The 26,177-nt window shown below is 47.2% G+C and overlaps 2 protein-coding genes across 6 annotated transcripts in view; one reads left to right on the forward strand and one right to left on the reverse strand.

Moving 5' to 3' along the window:
• STX18 (syntaxin 18) overlaps positions 1–21,783 on the forward strand; it is a 117,880-nt gene extending 96,097 nt beyond the window's left edge. For 3 of the 5 annotated variants that reach the window (XM_012466998.3, XM_021669431.2, XM_012467000.3), the window contains exons 6-11: positions 3,137–3,252; positions 7,055–7,143; positions 16,073–16,131; positions 17,727–17,796; positions 20,321–20,401; positions 21,149–21,783. In XM_012466998.3, coding sequence (XP_012322421.1) covers positions 3,137–3,252; positions 7,055–7,143; positions 16,073–16,131; positions 17,727–17,796; positions 20,321–20,401; positions 21,149–21,244 — 511 coding nt within the window. In that variant the 3' untranslated portion in view covers positions 21,245–21,783. Of the gene's footprint in view, positions 1–3,136; positions 3,253–7,054; positions 7,144–16,072; positions 16,132–16,437; positions 16,675–17,726; positions 17,797–20,320; positions 20,402–21,148 lie in introns of those variants that run through there. The other 2 variants (XR_010338528.1, XM_064365636.1) reach the window with 2 other exon arrangements.
• A 412-nt stretch (positions 21,784–22,195) lies between these two features.
• NSG1 (neuronal vesicle trafficking associated 1) overlaps positions 22,196–26,177 on the reverse strand; it is a 31,820-nt gene continuing 27,838 nt past the window's right edge. The window contains exon 5 of the mRNA XM_012467002.3: positions 22,196–24,008. Within this exon, the coding sequence (XP_012322425.1) occupies positions 23,808–24,008 (201 nt within the window). The 3' untranslated portion in view covers positions 22,196–23,807. The remainder of the gene's footprint in view (positions 24,009–26,177) is intronic.

Consider the following 26,177-nt stretch of genomic DNA (forward strand, 5'->3'; position numbering starts at 1 on the left):
GTATTGTTGGATTGTTTTGTTGTTGATTTGTATAGGAGTTCTTTATATATTCTGCATACACATCTTTAGATACATGCTGCAAATATTTTTTCCTATTCTATGGTTTATTTATTTTCTTAATGGTGTCTCTTGGTAAGCAGAAATGTTTAATTTTGAGGAAGTTGAATTTTATTAATTTTTACTTTGTCTACCCCAATGTCACTAAGATATTCTTTTATGTTTTCCTTATGATTCTGGGTGGTATGTCGTCTCTCTCAGACCAATGTTTTGAAAGAATGAGATGGGGTTGAGGTTTATTTTATTCTGTATAAATATCTATGTATTCTACCAATGTTTGTTTAAAACACTTTCTTTTTCTCATTGAATTGACCTGGCAGCATCATCAAAAGTCAGTTCACCAAACATGTATATGTCTGTTTCTGGACTCTATTCAGTATCATTGGTCTGATTATCTTTATTCTACTGCCACACTGTCTTGATTACTGTGGTTTTATCATCAGTCTTGGAATCAGCTGGTTGTAAATCCTTCAAATTTCTGATTTTTCAGTATTGTTTTTGCTATTTTAGATTTTTTGTATATTTCCATATAAATTTTAGAATCAGCTTTTCAGTTTCTTTAGAAAATCTGATGAGATGTTTATAGGGATTATGTTAAATCTGTAGATCAATTTGGGAGGATGGACATCTTAACATCTATCTACTGTTAAGAAAACTGAGGCCTGGAGGTTCTTGGTGAAGCAGGGGAGCACCTACTGTGTGCCAGGCTTCATGCTAGGCACCTTCTCATGGGTAATCTCATCTAATCTTTGAAAGAACTCTTTGAGAAAGGTGGTATTTCCTCCATTTTGCAGATGAAGAAAATTCAAAGAGGATAAAATCAACCGGGCATGGTGGCTGAATTTTTAATAAATGCAAAGAATAAATCTTTGCATTTATTTCTGTCTTTTACTTTATTTTTAAATTTCTTTCTCTCAGGAATATTTTGTTATTTTCAGTGTAGACATCTTGCTTGTCTTTTGTTAGATTTATTCCTGAATTTTTTTAATGCTATTGTAAATGATACCATTTTGTCAATTTTATTTTCCAATTTCTCATTGCTGGTATATAGAAATACAATTGATTTTTGTATATTGACCTTCTGTCTACAACTTTGATTAATTTACACACAGTCCTAGTAGCTTTTTTTTTGTTAATTCTATGTAATTTTCTACATACATAATCATACCATATGTGAATAACAATAGTTTTGCTTTTTAATCTTTATGCCTTTTGTTTCTTGTTCCTTTCTTGTTTTATTGAACTGACTATGGCCTGGACCTCTGGTACCATGTTGAATAGAAGTGGTTAGGAAGGACGTCTTTTCCTTGCTCTTGATTAAGGGACAAGGATTTAATATTTTCACCATTAAGTATGATGTTAGCTGTAGGTATTTTGTAGCTGTTCTTTATCAGGTTAAGGAAATTTCCTTTCTTATTGAGGGATTTGCTAGAAGAACTCACAGAACTCAGGAAAGCTATTATACTTACAGTTACAGTATATCATGTGAAAGAATACAGATAAAAATCACCAAAGGTAAAAGGCATAGAGGGCAAAGGCCAGGAGAGACCAGGTGCAAGCTTCTAGCTGTCCTCTCCCAGTGGAATAGTATAGACAGCACTTAATTCTCCCAATATGTGTGTCACCATGTATTGTCAATCAGAGGAGCTCACCTGAGTCTTGGTGTTCAGGGTTTTCACTGGGGGTCAGTCATGTAGAGGTGATGTCCTAGCACAGCAGGTCACAGTTAACTCAGTCTCCAGCCCCTCCAGAGGCCAAACGGATGGTCATGTCAGACCCCTGTTAACTTCAGTTAGGGATGGCACTTGGTCCAAAGAGGCTGAAGAAGAGACCCCGAGCAACGAACAAAACAGAATTTATTTGGGGGAACTTATGTATAGAGCAGTCCAGTGGCAGTGGGCTGGACAGGAGAACCACTACCGCTTATAAAAAGAATGTAGTTTACAAAGTGCCTTTACTCAGCCACCCTCCCTCCAGGCAACCTCCACATGGCAGCCCTCAGTTCTTAAATTGCCATCAAGTGTGTCTGCCGTGCACTGATAGAGTGGCCCAAGGCCCCCAATCATAAATCACACTGTTAGCATAAACTATCTAGAATGCCCCCAGGTATACAAAGACACCCTCATCAGACAAGATATTCTAGGAGCTTAGAGGTTATCTCCCAGGAGCCAAGAAGGGCCAGTTTATTCCTTGGAATGTGCAGAATTTGAACACCACAAACCTGCTGAGTCATCCCTTTACCACATACCTTATTTTCCTAGTTTGCTGAAAGTTTTTATCATCAAGGGATCTTGACTTTTTCAAATGCTTTTTCTGCATCTAATACAATGGTCATGTAAGCTTTTTTCTTTTTTTGTTAAGGGAAGGTATTATTACATCGATTGATTTTCAAATGTTAAACTAACTTTGTATTCCTGGGGTAAACCTCATTTAGTCATGATACATTATTGTCTTTATATATGGCTAAATTCAGCTTGCTTATATTATATATGTGTGTGGGTGGGTATATATGAGTATGTGTATATATATGGTGTGTGTGTATATGTGGGGGGACATATATGCATGTATGTATATATATGGGGTGTGTTTATATGTAGGGGATATTTGTGTGGTTGTATATGTGGCATATATATGTGTGTGTATACATGTGTGGGTATATGTGGGGGGTATATATATATGGGGGTATATATACAAATGCATATATATATATAATATGTGTAATATAATTAATAACATATTCAGCAATCTTTCTGCATTTGTGTCAACTACTGGGTGAGCATCAGTCCAGCTTCCTGGGCTTGTTGAGTGCGGTGTCATGCAGCCTCCCCCTCACGCTGGTCAGTGTGCTGTGGCTGCGAATGCAGAGTGAGTGCACAGTCTCTACCCTACAGGCAACAGTGCCAGTGATAAGTGCCCCAGTGGAGGTGTGTCTGGATTGTCACTGGGCCCAGAGGCAGTGACTGCTCCCCAGTACAGGGACACAGAGCAAAAGTGCAGGGTCACATGTGACTCCTTCTGTTGTCAAAAAGGAATCCTGTTCTGGAAATAAAATACCTGACTGCTAATTATTTATTTTTAGATCTAAGCTGGAACCAGAACCAAATACAAAGACAAGGGAATCTACATCTTCTGAGAAAGTTTCACAGAGTCCTTCAAAAGACTCTGAAGAAAACCCTGCCACTGAAGAACATCCAGGTACGAATAAAGATGAAAATCTTGCCTTGGATTTCTTCATTGTGACATGTTGGCAAGAGTACAGCACAGGAACAAAATAGCATGGTCTCAGACATGTTTTAGTGTTTGTATTTGCATAAAGCAAAGGAAGGAGGGGGTGGCAACCTTTGTGTCTGTCACAGTTGATCTTCATAACCCACTGAGGTAGAGGGTGTGGGGTGCCTTTACCCAGTCACCTGGGAGCTGGCAGGGTCTGGGAGAAAGGGTCTGCTGGAGGGGTGAGGCCAGGAGCTGTTTGCCTCTGGAGAGGCAGCATTGCCTCCCTGGCACGTCAGCTCTGAGCTGACAGGCCTGCCTCCAGGTAGAGTATGCAACCTCAGCAGCCTTCCACAGCCAGTCAAACCAATGGGATAAAATGCAAGTCTGGGACTGATGTGCTGCCTGTCACCAGGGATACCAGAGGCCCGTGGCTTAGAACAGTTCTTGATGCATAGGAGATACAGAAGAAATACAAGGTCTCCGTGAGTCTGAAAATGTGGGGGGACATACACAAGGTGGTCATAGGATGCCTGGGATCTGTGTATCTGGCTGATAACCCCACGTAGGGATGCCTGCATAATTTGCTGTATCTCAGAGGCAGAGTGGAGCATGGTTCTTTGCGTGAATTATAGGGTGATGGTGTGCTGGAGCCAGGAGAGACCTGGGAGTCCAGTATCCTTCTCCATGGTCTCATGATGGTTCTCTTTTTTTTTTTTTTGAGATGGAGTTTTGCTCTTGTCGTCCAGGCTGGAGTGCAACCTCCACTTCCCAGGTTCTAGCGATTCTCCTGCCTCAGCCTCCCAAGTAGCTGGGATTATAGGCACGTGCCACGGCACCCGACTAATTTTTGTATTTTTAGTAGAGACGGGGTTTCATCATGTTGGCCAGGCTGGTCTCGAACTCCTGACCTCAGGTGATCCACCCGCCTTGGCCTCCCAAAGTGTTGGGATTACAGGCGTGAGCCACCATGCCCAGCAATTCTCATTAACTCTTGTCTTCTAGATGGTAGGGATAGTCCTGGTCATGTCACAGAAATTACAGGTTGAGTATCTCTTTTTTTTTTTTGAGATAGAGTCTCGCTCTGTCACCCAGGCTGGAGTGCAGTGGCACAATCTTGGCTCACTGTAATCTCCTCACCTCCCAGATTCAAGTGATTCTCCTGCCTCAGCCTCCCGAGTAGCTGGGACTATAGGCACACACCACCACATCCGGCTAATTTTTGTATTTTTAGTAAAGACAGAGTTTCACCATATTGGTCAGGCTGGTCTTGAACTCCTTACCTCAGGTGATCCACCCGCCTCTGCCTCCCAAAGTGCTGGGATTACAGGCGTGAGCCACTGTGCCCGCTGGTTGAGTATCTCTTATCTGAAATGCTTGGGACCAGAAGTGTTTTGGATTTGGATTTGTTTCAAATTTTTGAATATTTGCACTATACTTACTGGTTGAGCATCTCTAATCTGAAAATCCAAAATCTGGAAAGCTCCACTGAGTATTTTCCTTTGCATGTCACACTGGAGCTCAAAAAGTTTCAGGGATGTGATCCTGCCCTCAGGGAGCTCACAGTTGATGGGGAAGATGACTCTAGCCCCTGGGGGAAAGTAAGTAGTACCTTAAGAGAGGGCGGAGGTAGTGGAGAGAGTTCAGGCAGAGGGCCAGGGAGACTTCGAGAGGAGGTGGCACTGAGAAATGAGTCTGTACCTGAAAAAAAAAGAAAGCTTAGAAAGTTCTAGACGAAGGCAGCAGCATGAGCAAATGCTCAGAGGCCAGAAATCCCAGATATTGGTGGAATGTAGTTAGCAAAGAAGACCTCTGGGGATCAGTGAAGCCCACCAGTGGGAGGAGAGGTGAGAGTAAGCTTGGAAAGGTGGGTGGGGCCTTGAATGCCAGACTAGGGAGTCTGGACTTGCCTCCGGCACCAGGGTGCACTGGTGGTCTGGGCAGAGGGCCAGCGTGGTGGGTGCTCTGCTTCAGGCTGATCCTTAGGGCCCCCTGTCAAGAAGGCTTCTGATGGCCACAAATGAGCATGTTGTAGAGTGTGAGTTCTGCTAAGAGATCTTTCCCATTCTAGCTCAGAGTTAATTTATATGTGGTTCAGATATGAGCAAGGTTTCTATGTTTCTAATTTTGGTGTTTTTATCCTTAAAAAAGGAATCAACAACAATCAAAGCTTGAAATGGGTACCATAAGGAGGAAAAATAGGAGATAGCTCACAAGGTGGGGGTGGGGGTAGATGAAGGTACAAATGTTCCTACCCAAAGAATGTCATCTCAGGAAAATAACAGATCCATTTCTAAAGATACTTTTAGCCAATCTTGTACAAACATGTTTTTCTATAATGACACTTCTGGTAAAAACAGCCATTTTTCTAAAAGCCTGCATGCATTAGGTTGTGGATGACATGGAGATCTTTTTTGTAAAGAAATATTTCTAATAAATAACCATATCTTTCAGCCATGGCCTGCCGAGTCAGCTTTCTCTACATTGTTGCTGTCATTATGTTCCCTTCCCCTATTCAAAGATCTGGACTTGTCCCCATCTCATGGGGCTGAGATCAACTACAGGAAATTTACTGAGATTGAGGAAAAAAGGAAAAAGAAGCAGTATTTGCCTTTGAGTACTTGGCAGCTCACTGATAAGCCCAGTGACACCACTGAGACACACAGACACAAAGTGACTTTATTACAGTCTCCCCCAAGGATCGATCCCTGCCATCCCTCTCTCCTCTGCTCCCAGCCCCACCCGTTTATGAACCTCACAGACCTCTTGCCATCATCCTGGGTGGCAGCATCCTTTCTGTGGGCCTGTGGTATTGACATGCTTCATGGAGGATGCATCACGTTTCCTTGATTATAATAAAAAAATTCTCCAGGTTAAAATGTTCCTACACTCCATTCAGCAGTTCCATGCCCAGGTATCTGTCCTAGAGAGTCACTCCAGCATGTGCACAAAGCACAGACTGGGACACAGTACCATCACACCAGTGAACAGTCTGAAACCACTGAGGTCTGCCAGTGGAGTTACGGTTAGATAAAGACTAGTGTATCCTCCCGATACACTAGTGTAGGAACAGTTTAAAAGAACAAGGAAGAGCTACATGGACTGACTTAGAATGATCTCCAAGATGTATTGATAAACCATACAAAGCAAGTTTTAGAACAATATGTTACCATTGATAACTTTGTGAAAAGCAAGCAACGATACACACAAAACTGTGTATTACTTGAGTTATATGGGTAGGCAGGGACTCACGTATCTTTGTATGTGAATATGCTTAGATAAAGTCTATGAAACTACATCAAAGTAGTAACTTCTGGGAGAGGAATAGGATTGGGGAATGGTATATTACTTCCTCTATGTGTGTGTAAACATGTATGTGTGTATATGTACATATGCATATATTTTTTTACAATAAAAATATGTCTTACAGTCTTTAAAAGTAGAGACAGAGGTGTATGTGTCTTGAAGTAAAACACTTTAAGACTTATTTTAAAGAATGTCCATTTAGTTTGCAGCCATTGCTGACATCGGTGCAATATTGAAACCGTGTATAGGTCCCCCTCCCCATCACACACACATGCACGTGCCTACCCAAAGACAATAGAAAGCCTGAATGTGAAAGAATCATTTCTGCAGTGCCTGAATATTAGCCCAAAGATCATGAAATGTATGGACAAAGCTGTAAGATTCTGTTCCATCTCATGTTTGTGTTACAACTACATCCTAAGCCACCCTCTTCTAAAACGAATACTTGGTCTTCTATCTATTTTCAATTTTTTTTTAACAGAAAAGATGTTGGCTGAAACACAACCTGAACTGGGAACCTGGGGAGATGGCAAAGGTGAAGATGAGTTATCCCCAGAAGAAATACAAATGGTAATGCTATTCTCCGCCTAATCATTTCTTTTTAACTGGTTTTCATAAGACGGTTTCATTGAAGAGAAGCTCATCCTCATTGCCCTTGCCCTGATTTTTATACTGAGTTTTAAAAATTATAGATGTATATTTTATGTGCATTTTCCCATTTGATTTCCTAATTCTTAGTGTACTTTTCATGTGCTTTAAATTTACTAAAATTTAAAATTTACTAAAATTTAAAAGAAGAAATTTTGCCTTGGAAGAATTTTACTAATAATAGATGTCTTTTCAACAACAGTAAAATCGTCTTCCAGACTAAATGGGTCTTTTATAAATGCCACTATGATGTTTTTTAATTGTTTAAATTGCTAGTGCTGTGATAATGTGAAAAAAGTATAGGTAATGACGGAAAAGTGAAAAGAGTAACACCTTAGCTACTGATATCCCCTCCTTTTAGTTACCTGTCCTCTAGTTTCCAACTGCTACAGTCTGTCATCTCTGGTTGGGTTTCAAAAGGAAACCGATAGGTTTGGCAAGCCCCTGCCAGCTCATGTGCAGCAGTGTCTGTGTGCAGCTCATCTGGACACTGGCGTGACAGAAGCCAAATGGAATATGCTACCTGCGCATGGGAGCAGATGTCGTCCAGAGCTGCTAGGATGTGATGCTGTCCTCTGCCTACGGCGTGGGGAATGTGGCTGCTACACAGCGTGCTTCCAGTGGCTCTGCCTGGCAAGCGACAGCGTCTTCAGTGTGCAGCAGTTTGCAGTGGACAGAACTTTCTGATACTCATTTTGTCCGTGATACTCTTAGTAATTGCACCAAGAAGTGGTAGAACATTAGCATCTCTTTTTTTTCTTTTTTTCTTTTTTTTCTGAGACGGAGTCTTGCTCTGTTGCCAGGCTGGAGTACAGTGGCACAATCTTGGCTCACTGCAACCTCCACTTCCTGAGTTCAAACGATTCTCCTGCCTCAGCCTCCTGAGTAGCTGGGATTATAGGCATGCACCACCATGCCTGGCTAATTTTTGTATTTTTAGTAGAGACGGAATTTCACCATGTTGACCAGGATGGTCTCGATCTCCTGACCTTGTGATCCACCCACCTCAGCCTCCCAAAGTGCTGGGATTACAGGTGTGAGCCACTGGGCCCAGCCTAGCATCTCATTTTAACATTGGCAAAAGGCAGCAAAGGGTCTTGCTCAGAGTCCCCTAGTTAATCCTAGAAGAGCTAGATATCCAGCCCTCAAGAAGATAAGAAGTGGAATGTGAAGACATAGCTCTATCAAGGAAGAATGGGGTCCAGTCTTTTCCCCGGCCTTGAGCCTCTCAGACTCAGGCATTTGTGTTGCTGGTTATGCTACCTGAAATTTCAAGTGTTCTCTGTCCACTCCTGGCATGTCTTATAGGTCTCAGGTGTTTTTTCCCCAGAGAGGCCCGGCCCCCCGACCTGCAGCAGCTCCCAGATACTGTATGCCATGACCCCACTTGATTCCCCACACATCACCACTAGAGCACAGGCTCTGTGAGAGCAGAATCTTATTTTGCTTTCCTCACTATATTCCTAGAGCCCAGAACAGTGTTTTCAATAGTAAAACAGGATCATCAGTAATAACTACTAGAATGTTCTAGTGTTCGGTTATTACCAGTATTATGAATACTTATGAATGCCTTCTATATGCCAGGCCTTTTATATATATTGTCCTCTTGAATCCTCATGACAATCCAGTCAAGTAGGAATTATCACTATTATGCAGTTGAAGAAAATGAGGCACAAAAACTCTAAAGCCCCACCCAACATCACAGAACCAGTAGAGCAGCAGAGCCAAGCTCTGGCTCCAACTCTGCACTTTTTTTTTCGAGTTGATGCTGGTGGTCTAGGCGAGTGTTGCTGCACAGGAACAGTCTGGCACACTGGCACAGGCCAGCCAGGCAGAGGAGTCAGAACAGCCACGCCAGCCCCCTGAAGTATCATTGTAAGCATGGTTGTGCAGGCTGGGGACCTCTAGGGACGGCCAGGTCCACATGCCATTGCTCTGTGAGCATTGGCTGCTGAGGGCAGAGGCATCCTCTTGCTCTCTGGACTTCCTGTTTCTTCTCCATGCCTGAAATAAGACTGAAACCAAATCTCTTTCCTAAAAATGGCGTGAACAAAAAAGCCGAAGGCAGCACAGTCTAGTAGGAACAAGTGCATCGTCTGACTGGCGTCCACACCCAGCCTCATCATTGTGGCCCTGGGCCTTCTCACTGCTCTGGGCCTCTGTTCCCTTATCTGTGAAATGGGCAAATAATGGTCACCTCACAGGTGGGTCTAATGTCTGAGTGAGTTGACCCATGAGGTGTGTGCAGCACAGAGCCAGACACACAGGTGCTTGAAAAATTCTGTTCCCCCTTCCTTTCCCCTTCAGAGTGACAGGTTGTACAAAGAGGCGGAACAGCCTCTCCCTGCATAGGGTAGAAGAGCTTGGGCAGTTCCTGGATCACAGCTGCCCGAGTGCCATTGGCAGGGACAGACTGTGGTGTGCATGCAGCAGGGTCAGGGCATGCAGGATGGCAGCTGGAGCTCAGACTATTTTAATATGCCTTTCAGATACAATACTGTTTCACACAGATTTATCCACCCAGATGAGTGGTTTCCCAAAATCATCACCTTGGAGGCTCTCCAGAGACCAGACGGACAGGGAGAAAGGAGAAGGGCTCATGGACACACCGTGGGGTACACTCCGCTGGAGGGAGGCTGAGGTGGAGAAGCCAACAAATGGACATAGAGAGGGATTCAGTCATACTCCCATCTTACAGCCAAATAGTAGCAGAAGTTTCTTAAAAATCTCTTAGGTTTACATCTGTTTATAGGAAATCCTTTTATTAGTGGAAATGAGTCATTTCCCCAAATATTATACCATTGCCCTATTTCTTTGCTAGAGAAAAAAATGTGTACAGCTCTGTCTCTTCATTAAGAAAGAATACATTTGTATTTAAGAAGAGTTTACCTTCTGTGTTGGGCTTTTTTTTTTTTTCTTTTTAATGCACTCCACGACTCTTCATAAAGGAAATAGCTAGAATAATAGCGTGGGTTGTTTGTCCGAGGATGTTTGCCTTTCTCTGCGAGGCAGTGGTGAGGTAGATGTGTTAACCTTTGCAGATGTGTGATTTAGCAGCCTGTAGGTGTGTGAAAGGTGGACCAGAGGAAGGCTGGCAGTGAGGATATCCGTAACACCTCATGCTCCCATCCCACGGAGGGATGATGAAAGAACGTGGGCTTTGGGACTAGACAGAGTTGGCCATGAATTTATACCACTTACTAGCTTTGCAAGCTGAGGCAAGAAATCACTGCATCTCTGATCTCTTCAGAATCAATGCCACACAGAATTGTCTCAAGCGCTGGGTGCAGTAGCATCTGTAAGAGCACCCAGTGGAGGGTGGGGCAGAGCAAATGGTGGCTTCCTCCCACCAGAAAGACACTGCCATGTCGGCACTGTCGCATGTCCTGCACAGGTGCAGCACGTGATTTAGCAACTGCTATGTCAGAGTACGGCTCTTCTTTTCACAATGAGGTCAGTGCAATATGCTTCTGTTTCATTCCACTGTCCCAAATCGTCTAAAGACATACCAGCGACCACTCCCAGTAACACTGGTGATTCCAGCGTGGTAGTATCAGCGACTAAAGCATCAGAATCAGCAGGACTTCCTAACTTTTACTGTATTACTCCAGGAGGATCAGGCAGAAGCCTGTAACGTTCAGTACTTTTATGACAGGCTATTTAATGTCCAGTTAACTTCTTTCTTAATTGGGAATAATAGCTAAGTACCGTATCTTATAGTCTGACTAACCCAAATCTTATTTAAAAGGCTTAACTCTGAAAATGAAGAGAAAGAAATACCACACTGTTGGTTTTAAATTGGAAAATGTAGCAACTTGTGGTCATAATTCATAATCACTGTTTCGGAATTTTTCCTCAGGGTAAAATAATGAGTTAAGCCCAATAATAGCAATGTAATTCATTGTTCCACCCAAAGGAACAGTTATTACATATTCCAAAATGGTTACAGGGTATTATATGATTTGCACAATAAATTTCCCGGTATAACTCATGATACAGTTATATTAATGCCTTTGAGTTGGCAGGTGTTTGTGGTCAAGCTGAGTGGAACCAAATTGTTTTCCAATGCTACATCAAGAAAACTCCTCCCTTTCTAAGCACACATTCACTTTGCCTGCCTCAGGTAAAACCACCTGCATTTGTTGATGTACTCCTTGGGATAATTTTTAAAAACATGAATGTGACTTCTGTTTCTTAAATCCGCATAACAGACATCTTCCAAGGCCCTGTACCCTGAGGTGGCCCATAGAACCCCCAGTGGCTGGCTGGCAGGGCTTGGCAGTTTCAGCTCATGCATCTAGAACACGGAGTTGGTGGAATCTGAACACCACATAGTGAGAGCAGGACAGACCCTGGGGAGGTTCCAGGTTTACAGGGGCGTAGCAAATGCTGGCTCTCTCCCACCAGAAGGATTCTGCTGGGTCTGTGTACTGTCGTCTTATGGGGATCACAGGGGAACGAGGTGAGGGTCACAGAGCCAGGAGTGTGAAGGGGTTTGGTACAGAGAAAGCAAGTCTGGAAGAGTCCAGAGAGGGTCTGGGCAGGTGACTTCTGAGCTATGAAGGCCAGAGGGCTTTCCGGGACAGTCTCCCTGTGCTCCCCTGAGTTAGCTGTTCTTGGTTCTTTGTGACACAAATACTTCTCTTGGCCTCATTTTATACTCAAAGGCCTTTGTAGGAGTGATTTTCTATTGAAAATTATAGTAAAGAGGATTAGATTAGAAAAGGATTTCTATAATATATTCACAATGTGAATTTCTGTCCTTTAAACCAGATTAGAAACCTTTTAGCAGGGCTTGATTGGAAAGTCTGACTGACTTCTAAATGGGATAAAGCAGTTGAATAATGATACTGCCCAACATGCATGTGACACATACCATGTGCCAAGTACTGCTCTGAGCACTTCAGCCTCTGTTCATTTATGCAACCCCAAATGGGAGAGAGCATTGCTGGTCCCTTTTTACAGAGAGCTTAAGTCACCAGCGCTAGGTCACATAGCTCCCAAGTCCTAGGCTCTTCAACATGATGCTGTCCTGCCATGGTTGGAGGGTGAGGGGAGTGCTGGTCTAGCTGAAGGGAAGCATTGTGTTTTGGAAAGACACCTTAACAGCATAGAACAGATGGGCCAATGCGGGGAGCCCAGAGCAGCAGTTGGCGAACACCATGCATGGAGGGCCCAACCTGCCCACCATACCCACCATCAAGGCCTCTCACCGTCCTTTGCAATTCCATAGGAAAATGAGGTATTTCCTCAACTGTGTTCAGGTTTGTCTTCACAGAGCATATAAATACCCCTGTCTGTCATCTGACCTTGGAGACTAGGCCTTTCATTCAGCACTGCACCTTGCAAAGCATGGCCATGCAGAGACAGGTATGAGCTGCTGAGGCTCAGCGAGCTGGAAGAAGATGCTACAGGTGCATTTCCCAGTGCCTGGGAGAGTGAAATGGCTGAGAGCCACAGCAGGCCTCTAGGGTTTGAGACTAGAGTGGTAGGAGAGGTCTTGACAGCATCTGGCCACTCATTTTGCATATCCAGAAGCTGACGCCCAACAGATTATAATCATGGTAGATAGCATTCACTAAGAGCTTACTGTGTGCCAAGCACTTTGGTAGACAGCTCACAGGCATTCACTCATATATTCCTTCTAACAACCTGCTCCTTAAGTACTGTAACTATCCCCATTATAGTGACAACGACAGAGACACCCAGAGATTGTTACCTCCAAAACAGCTTCCTGCTTAGAAGGTGAGGGGCTGGAAGTCCAGCCATGGCTTTGCATCCTCAGGGTCAGGCAGAAAAGGATAAGAAAAAATCACATCTGTCCCCAAAGAAACTGACAGGCCTTCCAGAAGCTAGTAACTGGCCCAGCATTGTCCCAGAGTTCCAACAAGGACCCAAGAACTGGCTCCTATATCCACCGGGTACATCCACCACTACAGGCCTGCCACCTGGCAATAGACAAGGGAAGGTGTGCAGGTTTGCCATTTAGACAGCGTTGGATGCCATCCCGAAACCTCGTACAAGTCAGTGTTGTCAGCAGCCTTGCTATGACCTAATTGTCCTAGGCCCTGCCAGCCTCCTCAAGTAATAGTGACCTTGCAGTTGTCTAGGAAATAGGCCTTTTGTTTTTTAAACGGAGGCTGCTCTCCATTAAAGCTCCTGGCCATTGGCGAACCTCTCTCCTCAGCCTTTAGCACCTTTGAATCTTGAGGCACCTGGTTCTCTTTTTTTAGGGACTAGGTATTTTTCAGGTGGCATCAAGAACCCAAGGGGTGGAAGGAAAGCCAGCATCCGATCCCACTCCTCACTGCGGCGGAGGGTGGACATGGAGCTATCAGAAGTACCAGTTACTAAGAGGCGGCACGGCACAGAAGTGCCTTATACCGCAGGCCCTCAAGTTGGGGAGGAAACAAGAAAAGCTTTGTTCCCAAGAAACGGTCCAGGACTAAATCACGTCAAACCACGAATTAATTTTGTTTAGGGACAGTTTCAAAGCATAAAAGAGACTGTGGATTTAAAAGGGCAGGGCCGTATTTTGTCATTAGAAAAATTCAAGAAAATGCCCCCCTACCAAAGAAAAGCTGGGTAGTACCTGAAAGAGCCAAAGTGAATTGGTGCCTACATGTTTTAGTAATTATGTGTTTTCCTTAAATACTGTCCTCTTAACTGTTGAGAGTTAACAGAGCTGATACTTTCAAACTCAAAAGTGAAAGTTTTATTCTTTTAAATAGCCTTTCTCTTGCCTAATTAAAAAGGCCATAAGCAATTCTGTGTCAGCAGCCAGCCAGGCAGCCTGCTGTGGATGAGGTGGACCTGCAGGGAGCTTCCCTAGCACTTCCACCCTTCCCAAAGCTTTGCCCCTGCCCCCCGTTTTCTGGCCTGGTGGGTCTGGAGGGCAGCAGATGCCTCCTTGTGTTTTGATGACTAGCCGGGGCCAAGGACCGGTGTCCTGTCATGTATGAGGCCCTGGGCTGGGCTCAGGGTACAAAGGAGAACAGCTTCCCTCCACAGAGAGAAGACAGGCCCCTGAAAAAGTGTGAAGAATGTCCCTCGAGCCAAGTACATGGGAACTCTGTAACAAAAGTGAGGAGGTAAGAGAAGGTGATAGGAAGATGCCTAGGGTTTTGAGGGACCACGTGGAGTTCCCCAGCCGGGCAGGAAGCTAGCCTGTGCAGAGTAGAGCTGAGGTGGAAGATGTCACGTGGCCAGGTCATGGATAACAGTGTACCTTGGACTTGATCTGTAGGTCCAATGGGCAAGACCAGCATAAGGCATTCTGGCATGACCAGCACTTGAGATCCCTTTGACCAAGGATTGGAGAACAGGTTGGGGGCAAGTGAGAAATGATGAGGGCAGAGTGCGGACAGTAGGGGAAGGGCTGAAGACAGCAAGTGCCTGTGCAAGGGTGAAATTGGCGGACTTAGGAAGGGCGCATGTGTGAAGAGCGCTGCATATAGAACAGCCAGGATACTTGGAGGGGAGGGGCCTGGGTGGGAAGGAGGCTGCTGGGGAGGCCCTGCAACTCACTTCCGCCCTAGGACAATGGGAACAGGTTCGGGCTGTCGCATGAGCCTGTATACCCCTGCACAGGAAGTGTACATAGCCTGTGGTGGTCAGCTGCCTCCCATAACCATTGTTTCCCTTTTGTCTTTGGTTTACTAAGCAAGTGGTAAGCCAGATCTTCAGCTGATTCGGAGCCTCTGGAGGCTTGCTTGTATTCATACTCCCCACCCCTGCTTACAGAATGCCTCCGAAAATATTTATGGATTTGATGGCAGCTATAATCGATATGAAAGAAAAACTGGAATGCCTTTTCAAAGTCAGACTCTGCACAGTTCCCACCCTCAAGAAGCTCAGCGTCACACAGGAAGTTTGGGATGTGCACAGTTTGTTAACAAGGCAGAAAGGGATTACTATCCTAAGATATTTTCAGAAAATGGTAGGCCAAGGATAGAAATATGAGAAGTAAGTTTGGGCTTAGGGGCCAGGGCAGGTCTCCTGGAGAAGTGGGGCCTGTGGGACGCATCCGGGAGGAAACGTATGATGCCCTGACTCTCTGCACATTCCGGGAGTTGAGTGGACACGCAAGGACAGGGCTGTGGGAACCTGCGGGGAGGGCAAGGAGGTGTTCCTGCCCATTCTCTGTGCTGAGTTTCCAATGTTTCCATCCTTTTTCTTGGCCCATATCAAGCTGGCAAGAATGGCTAGCAGAGCAACTGTCTGTGCCAAGCTCACTCAGCCCCAAGAAGCTCCCCTGTATGCCCAGTGCCAGGGCACCTGTCCTCACCCAGCCTGAGCACTGGAAACACACTCCTCTGGCTCTAGGCCTCTGTCCCTGTTGAGCAGTGGAGTGGCCAGGGGCATGGCTCTGAAGTCAGAGGGGTCCAGGGGCAGCTCAGCCAAGCTGCCGACCTCCCTTTCTTCTCCAGACCCTCCCCACACCAGATCCTTCTCCATATTAAAAATATATATAGTCCTTCAGTAGACTTCATGAGAGAAAACAACAACAAAAGAATTTATAAAATAATGGTACCAGAGGCAGGAAGCAGGCCGTGGGAGCCCAGGGGAGGGCAGGTAGGGAGATACAGCTACGGCCATCGCAGTCAGCTTGCATGCCTGGAGTACAGTGGGTGAGATGGAGAAGTCGATTACCAGGTTTTTAACATTTTCTCCCGAAAGCAGGGACGTTGTTCACACTAATGCTCATGGTCATCCAGCGCTGGCCACCACGTTGCTGCATGCTGGAAACAGGGGGCTCAGCAGTGATTCCTGGAGCGTAGCTCCCTTTTCTTGCTAGACTCTTGCCTAAGTTCAGTATGATGTCACCCTGAATATGTTTGTTTCCTTACAGTTTGAACAGGAAAATCAGCGACTAATTGGTGAAATGAACAGCTTGTTTGATGAAGTGAGGTATGTTTGTAGTTCCTCTGTGAGCTCATGGCCTGCTTTACAACTCTTCCAGGAACTGGCAACTGTATTTGCCTTGGTGCCCCGGCATCCACATGTGGCCCTTGGGCTGGTACAGCCCTCCTCGGCCATTTGACAGGGCTGGGGTGGGCAAGTGGCCTGAATCCACAACTCCCTCAGCTCATGGGTCTGTAGGTTACCTCCCGCCTGCTGCTGCTGCTGCAGGGGACACAGGGGCTTCCCACCCCAAGAGATGTAGGAGTAAGATGCTCTTCTTCCCACATCTCCCCTGCCCTTCTGCCACTGCAGGTTACCTGCATGGAATTACCACCACTATCTGGGCTGTTTCCATGCAGCGACTCTGAAATGAAATGGGGCCTTGTGACAGCCGGCCAAGGGAAGCCCTCTTCTGCAAATGGTTCCACAGGAGTCTGCCTGCTCCCATACCCAAAAGGGAGTCAGGAATGCAGAAGGCAAGACCATGGACACCCACACGTGCAACCATTGGCCTGTAGTTTCTGTGGGAATGCTTGGAGCATGCTGAAAGTAAGGCCAGGTCTTTGCAGAGCCTGTTGTATTGTGGACATGTCCCGCAAATAGAATCAATCCTGATGCTGCTGCACTCACACAGCCTGAGGACTTTCTCAGTGTCCGTGTCAGCCTCCATGGGACTCTTGGCCTTCTGCCCTCAGAGATGGACCTCCTAGTCCTCCTCCGACAGCCTCGTTTGCACTGTCCCCACCTTGCTACTCCCCCATGTGCAGATACTCCCTGGCTTTTCTTCCGACATCTCCTCCCCTGCCCCCCTGCCACTGTGGCACTGTTGGGATTCATCTCTGCGGCCTCCTGGCCAGGAGCTCAGCTCCCACCACTTTTCGCTCCTGCCACTTCCTGTTGCTGCTTTGTGCTGGAACAGCAGTTAACTGTAGCCTGGGCCAGCTTCCATTTCTAAATACATGGTCCCCTGCCTGCCCCCCAGGGTAGCCCATGCTGCCTCAACACTGGGGAGATGGCTACCCCAAGTGTTCCCAGTCCAACAGAACACTCCGTTGCCAAACCAAGATACGGCATTTTCTACATGAATCAGGAGCTTTTTTCTTGGAACAGGGAGTTGGTTTGAGGGTAAATACACTTCTTTAACCTGCTGAGCAATAACAGTTGGATCATCAGCATATGATCCAACCTTGTCTTTTGCATCCTCACCATGTGTTACCATGGTGACGAGGCTAGGTAGAGAACTTACTGGAGACTGCTCTCTGTAACTGGGGCGAAACCAGGCCCACCCTGGCCCCCAAGCAATGATGCAGAATGCAAAGGGCACTGCACACCCCCACCTCTTGGGACTGAGGATCAGTGGCATGGTAGAGTGGACTTCCAAAAAGCCCAGCGTGCTAGGCTATGCTGGGAGACAGGGAAGGTGACCCAGTAAGGAGAGTTCACCTTCCTCTACCATCTCCTCTTCCCCATCCGACATGGTGTTCCCCCTCTGTCTCTCCCACCTTCACGTAGAAGACAGGGGTTCTTTAGAACATGTAACAGTCCTGTTAGATTGCCAAGTACTATTAGTTCATATGTAATCTCTTTTTCTTTTTTTGAAGGCAAATTGAAGGGAGAGTGGTTGAGATTTCCAGACTCCAAGAGATATTCACGGAAAAGGTTTTGCAACAGGTAAAAAAACAAAAAAGTAGTTGTAAGTTTTCAATTAAAGGGGACTGTGCTTGAGAGCGCAGGACATTTCTCCCGAAGGCTGCCGCTCTACACAGCCAGGAGCAGAGCCACGTGTTGCTAGCAGGTGTGCGGGCACAGAGCTCCCCAGGGGAAAGCTCTCACTACCCAGAGCTGCCTCTGCATATGCGCGATGGAGGGGGAGCTCTCCACAGGGGACCTACTGACTGCCCCATGTGGTGGCGCATGCGGTGGCCTGAGGGAGGAGAGTGCAGGCCTGGCAGTCAGGGTTCTGGATGTGCTGGGTAAGCTAGGTAACCCCGCCGGGCTAGTTTCCCGTCTGCAGAATGGAGTGACCCCTGCAGGGTTGTTCTAAGTTTGAGAGAGAACTACAGAAGCACCCAGCACGAGGCTGACGGGCAGCCACTTTTCAGTCACTAGGGTTACAAGAGCTCAGACCGGCCCTCTCACAGTGCGAGGTCCAAGCCGCCCCAGGGATGCTGTCCGCGTGGGAAATAGGACTGTTGTTTTCAAGCAAATTTTCTGAAATTCTTCCAGCCAGTAACTGGCAAAACTTTTAGAGACCTGATAAATGTACCCTTTTTGTTTTTAGCACCCCAAGACTATGGGAACGTTTGAAAGACAAATTTTTCTCTAGTATGTTAAACTGGGCTGCTTGGCTTAAGATACTTAAGTCACAAAACGACTTTCCATAAACCACACAGCCGGAGTGAAATCATTGTAAATTAAGTCTAACAGCAGTTTAGAAGTTCAGGTTCATAGGAGTTGCCCTTTTTAATAACACTACCCTGCTTCAAACCTCTCAGCTGCTCCAGGGATCCTGGGGAGGGGTGTGCAGAGCACAGGCGGAGCCTTGCCTTGCTCACCAGGAGTTTCTTATTTTTTTGGAGATGGAGTCTTGCTGTGTCGCACAGGCTGGAGTGCAGTGTTGGAATCTCGGCTCACTGCAACCTCCTCCTCCTGGGTTCAAGTGATTCTCCTTCCTCAGCCTCCGAGTAGCTGGAATTACAGGCACCCACCACCACACCTGCCTAATTTTGGTATTTTTAGTAGAGACTGGGTTTCACCATGTTGGCCAGGCTGGTCTTGGAACTCCTGACTTCAGGTGATCCACCTGCCTTGGCCTCCAAAGTGCTGGGATTATGGGTGTGAACCACTGCACCTGGCTCACCAGGAGTTTCTAAGGCCTGAAGAACAGTGTGTCTTTCTTGATTTTTTCATCAGTGTTGCATCGTAGTTCATATTGATTCTCCCATCAGAACCTTGTCAGTGGTCACTTACCTCACACCTCGAGATTCTCTGAAAAGGGGTGATGATAAAGCAGAGCCATCCCAGTAATATTCATTGCTGGGAATCCCAGGCCACAGGCTGCTTCCTCCCTACAGTGTGTCAGTCAGGTTTCTCTAACAACCCACACTAGCGTGCATTCGGCCCCGACCCTGTTAGAAGCAGCTTGGCCACCACCAAAAGGAGGAGAGCAGCAGGCACTCATGCCTGTTAGGACATCTAGAACCGTCTCTGCCCCTGCGGGGCCAGACGCCCCTGTGCTAGACCAGGATCCCATGCTTCTCAAGCTTTTCAAGGCTTTGTTTGGAGTAAATGTTTTCTGTAAGCATCCTGCATCCTATTTTGATGTTTAAATTTTAGCCTATTTTTTTAGAGATATAATAGTAAAACACAAAGCACTTTTTGTAGCTAGCGTATGTATTTTGAAGCACATATATTTTAAAGCTTACTTCTGTGCACTTCAGAAAGAAATAAGAGACTAGAAGGGAAGCCCCTGGCATATGGTGGCTGCTCCACAAACAGTAGCTCTTAGGTTTTTGTCCTTGTGGTTGGCGAGTGGCACAGGAGGGATGGCAGGCACGATGGAAGGAGCACTGCAATGAGCTGGGGCCTCAGCCCTGCGCGTTGGCTCATGCCTGTAATCCCAGTGCTTTGGGAGGCTGAGGCGGGAGCATGGCTTGAGCTCAAGAGTTCGAGACCAGCCTGGGCAACATAGGGAGACCCTCATTGCTACAAAAACTTACAAAATTTAGCCAGGCATGGTGGCACATGCCTATACTCCCGGCTACTTGGGAGGCTGAAGCGGGAGGATTGTTTAAGCCCTGTCTCAAAAATAAAAAGAAGTCTCAGTCCTGCCACTTGGTTGCTGTGTGACTTTGGGCAACTTAGTAATACTCTGAGCCATGGGTTTCCCTTTCATAAAATAGGGGTAATATCTGCTTCTTGGGTGCTGTGGGATTCATGGCTATGCAAGTAAAGCCCCTTGCCCTTGGTGACAGCTCCTGTTCTTGTCATGATTTATGCTTCGGGGAGGAGGAGGTGGCTATATAGGTCAAGCATCCCTAAACTGAAAATCCAAAATGTGAAATCCTAACTGCTCCAAAATCTGAAACTTTTTGAGTGCCGACATGACAGTCAAAGGAAATGCTGGTTGGAGCATTTTGGATTTCAGGTTTTTGGATAAAGGATACTCAACTTGTATTTACCTTTTCTTCCACAGGAAGCTGAGATTGATAGCATTCACCAGTTAGTTGTGGGGGCAACTGAAAATATCAAGGAAGGCAATGAAGACATAAGAGAGGTAGGCACTGTTTGAGTCCCCAGGTCCGAGGTCTTGCAGCACTGAGTCCCAGCAGTGGTGTTCGTCTCGCTGGCACAGCTGCCCAGGAGCCTTGCTAGGCAGAGCTCACAGGGCTGATCACAGAATTGTGTGGCCGTGAGGTCATGATCAGTTCCAGCCGAGCTGCGTGTGTTCATGAGACCCACCAGCCCACCACCCATCGCCCATCTCTGGCTGCTGTCCAGAGGCAATGGCTCACCAGCCTCCAAAGGAGTAATCCAGGGTGGGTGGGGGTACTCCTGGCAAGGTCAGGCCAGCTGCCCAAGCACAGGGATGCACACTGGTGGACAGGCTTGTTGGCCCCCACTGAGAGGGACACTACTGTTTCCTGAGCTCAGTCTTCAGGGTTGGGTCACCACGGACATCGCATTACTGGGAAACACAAAGCTGGCAGTCACTCTCTGCTCAGGACCTTTAACCCCGGGACAGAAGGGAGTGATTCCAGGAGTTGTGCTGAGGGAGAATTGTGCAGGACCCAAATGATGGCCACAGAGAAGGAAATGTAACCCATTTGTCTTCTGGGAGAAGACAGGCCCACTTTTTGGTTTTGCTTAGTAATTAAGCCGTCTCTTCAAGGTAAGCACAGATCGAGCAACACCCATAGTTACAGCCAGGATCAGAAGAACATGTGGGAAGAGTGGGGCATTTTAGGGCTGCTAAAACCAAAATCCGGTGTGATAAAACACCTGTGCTCCTGTCCCTGCCCAGGCCATTAAAAACAACGCTGGCTTCCGCGTGTGGATCCTCTTCTTCCTCGTGATGTGCTCCTTCTCCTTGCTCTTCCTCGACTGGTACGACAGCTAGCCCGGGCCGCGGGGGCCCACAGACCGTGTGCTCTCATGTACCTCCGGTGCCAGAGCGTGGTATGACCAGACTTTATCCCAGAGCCATGTGAAGGGAAAGGGGTTCAGACAGACAGACATCTTCCCCAAAAAGGGATACCCAGGCTGATGGTGTTCAGCCCATTTAGCAGCTGAGAAAGAAAACCATGCACAACAGTGGGAAGGGGTCTTGTAGCCATTTTAAGGCAAGACAGACTGAATGTGGGAGCTGGTGATTCTCCTGAACTTGAGGCTGCCTTGGCAGGGGGTGCTGCTCCAGTAGCAGGGGCACAGCAGCCCTCCAGAGCCCCCAGTTGTCTCAAGGTTCAAAGGAAGTCATGACCTTTCCCATCCTGGTAGCTTCAGGGAAGAAGATAATTAATAACGTCTCTCAACAAATGATTACTTCTTTGTTTCCTGTGGCTTCTTGTCTGTCTGAGTCATCCAATACACAGACTCACTGGATTATAGAAAATTCATATCTGCCTTGTTAATCTAATAAATACAATTACAGCCCCTCAATGTGTTGTCAGTGAGTGTAAGTTGAGAAATTCAGTGGCGGCCCGCCCACCTCCTATCAGGGAAGAAATGCAGGGGAGGCTTTGGGGCCCTCCGTGAGGGGCTGCCTGGCGTGACTCCTCCAAAGACTGCTGCCCCCAAAGCAGCCAGGGGTGTGGGAGCGCCACTTTCTCCTCACTGGGTCCAAGGAGACTTTGTGCAAAGGAGGAAGTGGGCCATGGAAGAACGGGCCTGCTTCTCTTGTGCCTGTGCATCTGACCTTCCAGGAAGTATAAACAGGAGCACCTGTTTGTAATGGAAGGCATGCGACATCTGGACCACATCTGGAAAGAAGGCATCCTGGTGCCCACATGGGCATGAGAGCGTGCCCTGTGCCTGGTGAAATGCGTGTATACAGACAGTCCACTGCAGCACAGTATCCTCGGGTTCTTTATTTGCACAGAGTGAAATGTCAGAAGTTACATGGAAATGAATTTACAGTCAATAAAATCCACGTCTACTGGAAAATACACCCAGGCTCGGCCTCTGCACCGTGCACACATGGGCTTCACTTGTGTGTCTGCAGATGTGTAGGGAGGTTTGGCACGGATTTATTGCTCTCAGTCGTTTTCCACAGCTTAACAATGCCCTTCTCAACTCATGCCTCTGTGATGCACCCCGCTGTGCCAGAAAAGGTAAGGTCACGGTCTCTGTTTCCAGACACCTTGATGATAAAATATATCTTATGTCTTAGGAGCACATTTCAGGAAACAATAGTGGAGCTGGCCATGGTCACCATGCCTGTTCGCAACGATCTCACACTGTCGTACCGATCTACTAAACACTGAAACTTGTGACATGTACACCAGAAACAACACATTCAAATAACATAGAAGAAACGTCTGTGAATGTCTTTTTTCTATTTAATTCCTTTACACACTTAGTTTATCTAACTGGCAATTTTGTAAACATATACTTTAATATCAAGATTCAAACTGGAACAATTTTCTTACAAAGATCGTGAGTTGAAATTTGTAGTTTTTGTTTGCACGGTGCCACACCAGCCCCCTACCCCCACAGCCTTTCCTGCCTGCTTTCCACATCAAGGGAGTTCTATCGGTTTCACACAATAAAAATTAAAAGTAGCCCTAGCTTACCAGAAATTACACTTTCACTTTTCCCACCCAGATATTTCTTTAAAAACTAACAGGGCATTGGTGCAAATGTATTCATAATAGAAGTGATTGTTTCCTATCAGCACATCACAGAGCAGACAGACTCCCCGCAGGGAGAGAGTTCTGCACCTCACGGGCCCAGGGCCATCTCTTCCCAGCCCCTCCATCTCACATGCTCTGCCAGTCTACACACACTGGAGTGAACCCCAGCTGTCTCCACCCAGACTGGTGGTGCCCGTCCCTCCTTACCAAGATGCCAGAGTCAGAGGGGAGGGAGTAGTAAATCCACACCGAGCCTGCCACAATGCAAGGCCTCCCACCCCAACTCAGGAATCAGCACAGGGAGGGAGGGGGGTCTTTTTCCTCATTCTCTACGCCACTCACTACAGTGCATCTTGGCAGCAGTCAGCACTGTTACCCGCTGATGGCAGATGGGAAGAAACGGGAAGTAGGCTTGCTCTTAGCACAGCGAGAGATCACTCTAGATATGGCCATGGAGTAAGGTTTGCAGACAGTAGGGTGGTTTCAAAAAATCAGTTCCACAAATGCATTTATCTGAGGTCCAAACCCTTAGGATATCCAGTGTAAATTTATTTTTTGACAGCATCCAATAAATCCCAGTTAAGGAGCTAAATGAAGATCATAACATGAAAAGTGGTGTCAGCGCTCTTTAGGCAATGCTGAAATGCACTTGATTTTATGCCCGTGGGTGGTCGGCAGCAAGTTTTATTTGCAAAGCAGCATTAGCAAACAGAAGCAATTGCACCGTAAATGAGTAACCTCTAAAGTATCAGTAATTATATTTAATGAAATGTCCCTCAAAGTCCCTTTGTTACTTGCAAGTGACACATTGTAAGGAACTTGCCCATCCCGCTAAGCTGACTTCTCAGCCGCCTCAGTCTCCTGCTCAGACAGCTTCTCTTCCGACAGAACTGACATCCAGGGCGATACGGAGCGCGTGATGCTCTGCTTCGCCAGGTTGTAGTGGTTTATGACTGTGTAAAATTTCTCCCGGGCACTGGAGTCTTGCTCCGCGTAGTAGCTCTCCAAGCCTTCTGGGATGCACTGGGTGTTCTGAAAGACAAGAGGCCATTGAGAGCATGCATCGGTGCAAGACAAGGTGCCAGCATGTCTCCAGTTGGCAGCCAACAGTTCCTGGGCACCTTCCCTGAGCTTGGAGGAAAAGATACAGTGATGAGCAAAAACCAGCATGGATCCCGCTCTCAGAGCACACAGCGCAGGGGAAGCCTGGCCTTGGTTATTAACCGACTGGCTGGTAAGTGCCATGGCAAACGGGCACTTGGTCTCCAGGAGCACAAGTGTAATGGGACAACAGGACTTACTTCACTGAAGATCTTGCATTAATTGTCTTTTCTTTTTTTTTTAGACGGAGTCTCACTCTGTCGCCAGGCTGGAGTGCAGTGGCGTGATCTCGGCTCACTGCAACCTCTGACTCCTAGGTTCAAGCAATTCTCCTGCCTCAGCCTCCCAAGTAGCTGGGATTACAAGTGCCCGCCACCATGCCCAGCTAATTTTTGTATTTTTAGTAGAGGCCGGTTTCACCATGTTAGCCAGGATGGTCTCGATCTCCTGACCTTGTGCTCCGCCTGCCTCAGCCTCCCAAAGTGCTGGGATTACAGACGTGAGCCACCGTGGCCCGCCCATCATTTTTTAATCAATTAGAAAACAGTGACACTTCTGAAATGTCCAGAAACAACCAATTCGAATGAGGAGGGAAGGGAAGTGAGAAGGGCTTCCCTTAAGCTAGGTTCTCAGTAGACCTTAGCCAGGTGAGGGGAGCTCGGGGAAGCACTCAAGGCAAAGGAAACCAGAGCGGAGAGGCCTTGGGGCGGGAGTCAGAACAGCGGTACTGGAAGGAGCTGGGAGGTGACGTGGTGACCCAAGGAGCCGCTGGAGGCTGCCGAGGAGCTCAGGAGGGGTGGGGGTGCCAGAAGCTGTCCCCTACGGGCTACCCTTCGGAGGCCAAGGACTCCTAGGGTTGCATGTGGAATTCTGTTGGCATTTTGGAGGGAAACCAGTTCACCACTGTCATCAGCTTGTTGGGAGTCCAGGGCCCAAAAAAGGCTAAGGTCCTGCAGCCAAGGCTGGTGGCCGGCAGTACAGGAGCTGACCTAACCCACTGCCCCACAGTTAGAGCTGGTGTTGGTGGGGCACTCAGTGGGCACAGTGGTCAGTGTGCTCACAGAGCTCAGGGACCCCACACCATCCCCATAAGGAAGGCGTGCAGAGGTTGCTAATTGTCTTCCACTACCCATTCTCCCCAGGGAGTTGACCAGGGCATGTGGCACCCGCCTAAAGACTACATTTCCCAACCTGCCTTGTAGCCAGATGAAGCCATTGACTGATTTCTGACCAATAGGATTCCAGCAGATGTAACCAACCCGGTTCTGCCCTGGGCCCTTAAAGGGAAGCTACCTGCCTTCCACTGTTCTGGGCCAGCTCTGACCTCCCAGAGGACAAAGCCCTAGGGGCTGGCAGGGCAGCAAGAGACAGGGAATCAGAGCTCTCGGATGAATTCATGGGTCTTGCACAGCCTTCAAGCTTAGACTTCAGTGCGAGAGAGTAATAAACCTCCTACCTCGTCGAAGCCACTACTATTTTGTGTCTCTAAGCGACCAAAGCATTACACTAACAGCCAAGGGGTCACTTTATCAGATAGGAAAGGTGAGACCTCAGTTGAGTCAGGGGTCTCCAGCCTTAGCCACCATCGCTGTCACCTGGGAAGAGTTTAAAAACTCCAGATTCTCAGGCCCTCCCCACTAAAAGTATGACTTGGCAAACAACATCTCCCCAGTAAGCCTAAGGTTCAGCCCTCCTGAGTCCAGCGTCTGGGCCAAGCCCACTTTGCCGGCACGTTGTGAAGTCCACAGCACTCACCAACTCCTCGTACTTAAGAAAACCTTGCCATTTCCACCTCCGCCACTGGATTCCTTTCCCTACCCCAGGCAAGTACAGGGTAGAGAACATACCGAATCTCTTTGATGATGACTCAGCATCTCCAGGTACCTCAGGTCAACACTAGGATTGCCAGCGGAGGCTGTGGCACCAGTGAGTGAGGATGTGCAGGAGACACTGCACCTGGCCCACGACACACCAGGGAATAGCCTTGGGGAACCTCCTCACCCAAGCCCAGGTCTTTCTCTACCTCTGCAGCTAAAGGCAGATTAACCAGGCTCCCAGCTGCAGGGCCAGCTCCTGAGGCTAGCCTGCTGCGTCTAGACC

This window comes from Aotus nancymaae, unplaced genomic scaffold, assembly GCF_030222135.1.
Source record: "Aotus nancymaae isolate 86718 unplaced genomic scaffold, 86718_ANA_hifiasm-v0.15.2.pri h1tg000006l, whole genome shotgun sequence".
Lineage (NCBI taxonomy): Eukaryota > Metazoa > Chordata > Mammalia > Primates > Aotidae > Aotus > Aotus nancymaae.